Genomic DNA, 7,741 nt, shown 5'->3' with positions numbered 1-7,741 from the left:
TGTGAATATCCCATCTGTAGAAATTGAGGATCACCACATCGATGGAAAATGTGTAGATGATGGTGGGACATGTTGGAAGTTTTGAAATAAAAATGAGGAATATAGAGATCCTGATTTTTTTGTGAGAGGAGATCCTGATGGTTTTTTCGTCAATTTTGTATGTATACACTGCAGTTTTGCTGGAAGCTTGACTATATTTTTCAAAAGATAGTATACCAGACTACAGAAGACTATTTCAGGGAGCGACGGTGGATTTGTACTATGGTAAGGCATAGATGGTCGTCCTTTGACAACATGAGTGCCAGATGCAGTGCGAGGTTCGATAATACCTGAATGTTGGCTCATGTGTACAATTTTTGCACAACGTCCATGTATAATGGAAGTGTTTTTTTGGAGCGAAGCCATACAACAAAACATTCATGAAACCAACTTGGCGTCGACGTACGAATCATCAGGCTTCGCTCTTGTACTTGTACGGAGTGTTGCCGGGCCTTGCAATGGACTGTCGCGAACTCGCGATGCTGCCTTCCAAAGCCGAAGCAACCAACACCGTGTCTGTCTGTCTGTTGCAATCCGATGCCGCGTTTTTTCCCAATTAATTCCTTCGTTCTGGACGAGGAATCCGATAAGGGCTCCAACTCGCTTGTTTGTTCGGTATCCTTATATATACTCTGAGCGCACCCTTCGCTCCAAATATTCTCCCTGGTCGATATACAGTTCGCTCTTTCATCAATCCTACAATACTTTACTAAACCACGAGCGATCTCGGCTGCAAAGTGAACTCGTGTGTTTGGATCTCCTCTCCACCTTTTCTCGATGGCCGTCGTTGGAGTCCTACCCGCCGCCGTCGACTCCCGGTCAAGGAGCTACAACGGGAGACCCATCTGGAGCCTAGACGACTACGGCGAGACGGGCGTGCTCGGCTACGGGTCCTTCGGCACGGTCATCAAGGCGCGCTACTACGGCACGGGCGAGAGCGTGGCCATCAAGATCCTCACCTCGACCAGCAGCCAAGACGCGGCGCTACGGGAGGCCGGCCTCCTCGCGGCGTGCGGCGGCCACCGCTCCATCGTGCAGCTGCGCGCCATGTCCTTCGACCCCGCCACCGACGCGCTCTCCCTCGTGATGGAGTACGTCGGGCCGAGCCTGGGCGACGTCCTCCGCTGGCGCCACGGCCGCCCGTTCCCGGAGGCCGACGTGCGCAGCGTCATGCGGCAGCTCCTGGCCGGCGCAGAGCACATGCACCGGCGCCGCGTCGTGCACCGGGACATCAAGCCCGAGAACGTGCTCGTGGGCGGCGACCGCATGAGCGTCAAGATATGCGACCTCGGGCTCGCCATGTCCATGGCCGAGTCCCCGCCGTACGGCCGCTGCGGCACTCGCCGCTACACCGCGCCGGAGATCCTCCTGGGGAAGCCCGACTACGACGCGACGGTGGACGCCTGGTCGCTCGGCTGCGTCATGGCCGAGCTCCTACGAGGCGAGCCGATCTTCGGCGTTGCGGCGGCGGACGACGGCGACCAGCTCCTGAAGATCTTCGAGATACTTGGCGTGCCGGACAGGTGGTCCTGGCCGGCGTACGAGTCCATGCCGCTCGCCGGGGAGCTGGTGACGCTGCCGAGCATCCCTCGCTGCAACAGGCTGCGCCAGATGTTCCCTGAGCACCGCCTGTCCGGAGAAGGGTTCCAAGTGCTGAGCGGCCTCCTCTGCTGCGACGCCGACAGGAGGCTGTCGGCGACCGCCGCCCTCGGGCATCCATGGTTCACCAACAACGTGGACGACGCTCCGGAATGTTTGATCTGAAACAATCCTACTGTCTCTTCTTGTTATAGGCATACGACTGCAATATTTGTTTAGCTCTTTTGCCTGTTTTTTTGTCAGCAAGTTCATTTGTAAGCAATTGTCTGTTTATCTTCAGACAACTCTGCATAAATTAATGTTGTTGTATAATTAAATGATCTTCCACGAGTGGAAGTTGCGTGCCATGGAGCTGAATTTTGTGTCGGTTTCAGGTTACAGACATCATTTTTTAAAGTTGATATTTGATTGATAAACCATTGAGTCGTAAATGATCTATTTTGTTCAGGATGAAATGTTGATTGATTTTTCACTATACCCTTCTGCCAGCGAAGTGCTTTAACTCTCTGACATCTCTTGAAATCAAGTATCGAGAGAACATAGCAGAGCCTTTTGAGGTATGGTCATGAACTGGACCGACCTACATCCAGCATACTAATCAAATACAGTGACCAGATTTGCATGAAGAGTTTGGCATCAGACCATCATTTTTTCCCTCCTAAGATAAACACATTTGCTAATTAACATAGAAAACAAACCGGGACAGAGTTGTCTGCCAACCTATATAAATGGTGCTTACTAGTGCTCAACGCAGACGACACGATGAAACAAAAGAAAGGCACACAGACTACCATCTATCTAGAGGATCCCATCCCATATATGTATAATACTGTTACTTAAAGGCTTGGGAACCATTGCAGCCGCATTACATCCTTTGAGCTGATTTGGTTGACATTGGTATATAGTCTATGTTATACTGTTAAATAACAAGCCTTCTATTATCTATATTATTTATAGTTAATATGTGTGCTTGGGAGTCCGCTTCCTCTTCTCGTCCATCTTCTGATTGGACGACACAAGCTTGGCAAGGAGCTCGTTCAAAACAGAGGGATGTGTCGAAATTATATGCTCCCAGCCATCAGTCGCCATTACTTCATCCAAACACTTGGGAGATTGGACTTGGATAAACTTGAAGCACGCCTCCTTCAGTCTGTGGCAGTGGTGCTTCTCAGCTAGAGCAAGAGTCGGCGCCACCAAGCTCACATTTATGTGCTCAGACAACTGCTTTTCACATAAGAACTTGAGTCGCCGGATGTCGTATTTGTCTGCTGCCACAAGCAAGTCTTGCAGCCACATTACATCCTCATCTTGTCCTTCTTCCTCATCTTCTCCATCCTCCTCCATGTTGTTGTCCTTTTCCATCTCAGGGAATGAATCTGTGTAGATGAACCTAAGCAAAGCCGCAAACACTTTTGCTTCCATGTCTTTGATCTGTATGACACTGGATGTAGTGCCCTCCGTCATGGGGCCAAAGAGCTGCGCCATGAAGACTTTTGATCGGGCAGCAAGCACACACCGGTGTGCAGCAAACGTCTCGCCGCAGACTTCAAATGTCACATCAGCACCCACCTTATTCTGAAGGAGATAGTCGAAATGCTCGTTTATCTTAGACAGGGTGCCATCGGCATCGTGGGTGTTGCAAACCATAATGTCACACCGGATGGTGAAACAATCACCCTTGAGATTAGCTGATCGCTCAAGGGCATCCCTTCTCACAAACTTGCTGCTTCCCCCAAAAGGATCTTTGTTGGGAAAGTTGGATGTTTCAGTTAGACGAATGTGCATCGACTTTCGATACTCGACCTGGTCGATGAAACTAAACTGGAACATCACCTTCACAACCTCTTCCATATCGTCATCGTCGTCATCACGGCACAGGTAGAGAGAGATGAAGTCAGCACAAGTTGGGTCGTCGCCGTTAGGATAAAACCAGATCTCCCAGTTATGGCCTCCTACCATGAAAGACCCAGATCTGATTACCTCTTCGTTGGGCACCTCTTGTATGATACAAGAGTAGTTTTTCACCACAAGCAGGTGGTACCCGCTGTCCGTGTCGACGTCGATAGCCGATGTGGTGCAGTGCTCTCCGTTGGTGATGACTGATACACCGGCGAATGACGACATGACAAAATCTGCAATTCAATCCAAAATATACCCAGTCACTGTGCGAAGGGGGCAAACCAGGTCACCTCCCGCTACTTGAGTGATGCACCGCTCGCTGTGCTGCACACGCCGGTGTCACTACTCTCGGGAAATAGAGTGTGTGGCGGCAGCAACTCGTTGGTCGTTCGGCCTGCGCATTTCGCTGAGAGTTAGGGTTCGGTTCTCTATAAAAATGCATGTCAATTTTGTTTGTAATAGTTGCTCTCGTAAGAAAATTCTATCAACATTTCTTTGTAATTGGATGATCTGATTTTGAGAGAATGGTCTAATTTACTGAAAATAAAGTTGTTCCAACCCGGATTCTAACTTACTGTTAAACTTGTGAAACTATAAGTTCCTATACTAGGTTTTAAGTTTAAACTATCGGTCCATGTCCATGACCATCATTATTCATTAGTGCTGCCTCTTGAGTTTTGGCAACTCGATTCAGGGCTGCTTTTAGATGGTGCTATGGGAAATTACAAATAAACGAGTTTAAGCATGCAGTTATTTGCATCTATGAACTCATGCTTGATACTAATAACTTTGATAAAATGCTAAACATAAACTCAGCTGGAAAACAAGTTTCAGGTAACAGAGTTGCATTTGTTTCAGTTAAGAATCACCTGTCATACTACCACTGGCTAGCTTCTACTGTTCTACAGGTAGACAGGTAGAAAGACTGAAGTGGATACATAGAAGAAAACAAACACGCAATTTGGGAGGTGAGCAGCTCACTGATGGAAAGCGGCGAGCTCGGGCTACAGGAGGCGCTCGGGGTGGACAAGCTCGTCGCGCGGTAGGAAGTGCTTGGGCTGGAGGCGGAGCTCGCTGCCGACGATTCAGGCTTGGAGGCGGCGGCGTCGGAGTAGTGCAGAGGGGCGGCGGCGGGCGCAGGGGAATCCGGCTGGAGCTGGAGGAGGCGGAGCTCGGTCCAGGCGGCGAGGATCTTGCGGGTAGCTAGGGATCGATGTGGGGTACCTCTTTGATGATTTGCCCCATCTTTCTTTGACATTTTGAATAGAGTACTTTTTTTTATTTCTTCATATTACATTTAGGCCTAGTTCCGTTAATTCCACCAAAGTGGATGATATGTTTTGGAGAGTATTAGGAAAATTTTAACTTAATTGGATCTGGTATCTCTCAATACACTTCAAACCGGGTGGATTTGCCTGAAACCGAACAAGGTCTTAGGCAAAATCCAAAGACCAAAGTACCCTTTGCTATTGCATCTGATCGAAGCTAACTCCTTACGGCGGTATGTACATCATTGTACAAACCTAAAATTTAGAATTGTATGACCGGTTTGGCAATTCAAAATTTAGGAAGACTCCTGGAAATGCTAAAAGTCCGGCATTCGTTTTTTTGGAAAATGATTCATTCTAACGCGTTGGCTGCCTCCGTGTCGCGCGACATCTGTTTGAGTCCATGTTTGGTCCTGGTGAAGCCACGTTACTTTCGGTTGGCCGATGGACATCGTGGCTAGGGCCCATAACCACCGTTCCCTACTCTCCATGTGTCTTCTTTACACCAAATCCACATGGGAGCTCGACCCAGAAATCGCTGCCGGCCCTAACTCCCTCTCCCCCGCGGCGACTACTGGCTCCGCCGTTTTCCCCGACTTCTTCCTACCTGGGCATCCATTCATGCCGCCAGTGTGTGATTTCTCTGGCCCGCCTCTTCTATGAAAGTCGTCGGCCGAGCTCCGGCATGCACAAGGAAAGGTGAGGGCTTTGCTGGAAGGAATTTCTTCACCAGCGGTGTTTCATCGCGGTGCTGGAAATATCTACCGCGGGAGATGCATGCACGGCGTAATTGCAATCGGCCATAGCCCATGCTACAATTCTCGTGGCGGTGTGCCGCTGGAGTTGCAAAGGTGTTTCACCAAAGCTGCAAAAGTGCTCCGCCGGAGCTACAAAGGTGTGTCGTTGGGGTTGCAATGGTCATTAATATAATTTAGTTGCTTCAGTGTAGTTCTACTTTAGTATAATATTTTTGCTACGAAGTCTCCAGCGAGATCTCCGGCAATGTATTCGACGAGGTTAATTTTTTTGCTACAATAGCATGAATGTTGAGATGCTACAATAGTGTATTGTTTTTGCTACAATTGGTTGCATGTTTTGCTACTTTAGTACAAAAAATTGCTGCTAGGTCTCCAATGAGGTACGGTTCTCCGGCGATGGTCTCCGGTGAGGTACGGTGCTCTGGCGAGGTCTCCGGCGAAGTACGATGCTCCGACGAGTCTTCGGCAAGGTCCGCGTCTAATGGGTCTATTTCTTTTTGTTTTTAATCAAACAGTGTTTTTTTGCTTCGATGAAGCAAAGCGGAGACTTTTTTCCTACGACAAAGGGAAAGGAGGAGGCTGGAAAATTTTGTGCCTTCGAAGGATCCCTAGCACTGCCTCTTTTTCTTTCTAACATCGGCTAATATGTTACTAATAACAAAGTGACTTCAGTTGTTGCAACAAAATCCGGTATAAACAAAGGTGTTGCAACTAAAACATGGATGATACTAGCTACATCCACATCTGCCTCAAGTCAAGTCAACAGTAAGAGCAACATCATCCAAATTAAATAAATCATCATGTGTCGATCTGCCTATTCTTAGCTGACGCTGCCCTCATCTCCTCGAGGACCTTGGCTGGCGACACGAACTCCTTGACCATTGGCAGATCGTACAATTCGTCGAACGTCAACCACATAACGACGGGTCGGTCCCTGATGTTAGCGACGGGCTTGGGAGGTGCGACGCGCCGGCAGTAGTCCATAACGCATTCCCAGACGTCCGGACCTGTGTAGCGGTAGAAGTCTTCCTTGCTGATGCCCATCTCCTCCCTGAACTTGTCCTTGTTCCGCAGCCACCAGTAGAAGTCGTCCCGATCCTCGACCTCTGGCTCGTCCGGCGGCGAGCTCTCCTCGACGACGACGACAGGCTCCTCTTGCTTGGCAGCCTTGGCGTGGTGGTGGTCTTCTTTCGACGTCTTTCGGCGGCGGCATTGGTGCGCCGTGGCCGGATAAGCGTCCGCCTTCCTCTTGGCCGCGGCGGCGGGTTTCTTGTGGTTCCTGGCGGCGGCGCGCGGGCTGTAGTACACCTTGCAGAGGGTCATCTCGTCCTGCCCGTCCTCGCGCAGGCCGAGCTCCGCCATGAGCCACCCCGACCGGACGCGCGCGCCGTCCTCCTTGGTGACGAACGAGAAGGTCTGGCGATAGCCTAGGCCGTGCTGGTGCGCGGAGTCCACGGGCTTGGACCCGGCCTCGGAGTGCCAGCAGCCCTCCCCCGAGTCCACCGTGCGCGACTTGCGGCCGCCGCCTCTGGCTCGCACGGCCGTGAAGAAGTACCACGCCTCGTCGCCGTTGCTCGAGACGGCCGGGGCGTAGTCCCGGGTGAGGTCGGCGGGGTGGGCGGCGTAGACGTCGCCCTCGTGGATGAACTTGCTGGACCTGTCGCCGGAGACGACGCGCGGGCTGAGGTAGGACACGATGAGCTCCTGCTCGGAAGGGTGGGCGTCCAGCGCGAAGTCCATGGCGCGCGCGCGGGAGATTGGTGGAATTCCTCGCTCAATGGGAGGAGGTTACGACGGAATTGCTGTGGATTCTGAATTCAGCTCGCGTACGCTGTGATTAATGGACCGCTACGGAGATATATAGCGAGTTTGGACTTTGGAGACGGAGTTCGTGTCGGAGCGAAATCGAACCCTTGAGTTCCAAGTTTCCATATTTGAGTTCCAAGTTTCCATATTTGAGCTCCAGGTTTCTAAATTTCAGAAAACTACGCGGTTTTCAGTTTTTCACTTTCCTTGCGGAGTTCGTAGTCAATATGGAAAGTTCAGTAAGGCAGTAACCAGTAGACTCAACTAGCGCTCCCAAGAGCCAAACTGAATTTCCTTTTTTTTTTTTTGCGAATAACCAAACCAAACTGAATTTCCACGGCGTCCGTCCTTGCAGAAAAAGAGAACTACTCC

General features: G+C 50.5%; 2 protein-coding genes across 2 annotated transcripts; one reads left to right on the top strand and one right to left on the bottom strand.

Annotated features, from left to right (window-relative positions):
• Positions 1 to 816: 816 nt before the first annotated feature.
• On the top strand, positions 817 to 1,803 carry LOC124663383 (putative cyclin-dependent kinase F-2). The gene has a single exon (XM_047201091.1). It carries the CDS (start codon positions 817 to 819, stop codon positions 1,801 to 1,803), a length of 987 nt encoding a protein of 328 aa, XP_047057047.1.
• A 653-nt stretch (positions 1,804 to 2,456) lies between these two features.
• LOC124666251 (BTB/POZ and MATH domain-containing protein 2-like) lies at positions 2,457 to 3,917 on the bottom strand. The gene has a single exon (XM_047203598.1). The coding sequence runs from the start codon at positions 3,760 to 3,762 to the stop codon at positions 2,596 to 2,598; it is 1,167 nt and encodes a 388-aa protein (XP_047059554.1). The 5' UTR covers positions 3,763 to 3,917; the 3' UTR covers positions 2,457 to 2,595.
• Between the last annotated feature and the right edge of the window lie 3,824 nt (positions 3,918 to 7,741).

Source organism: Lolium rigidum, chromosome 6 (assembly GCF_022539505.1).
Source record: "Lolium rigidum isolate FL_2022 chromosome 6, APGP_CSIRO_Lrig_0.1, whole genome shotgun sequence".
NCBI lineage: Eukaryota > Viridiplantae > Streptophyta > Magnoliopsida > Poales > Poaceae > Lolium > Lolium rigidum.
The sequence above is the reverse complement of the archived record's forward strand: the minus strand, read 5'-3'. Positions and strand labels throughout refer to the sequence as shown.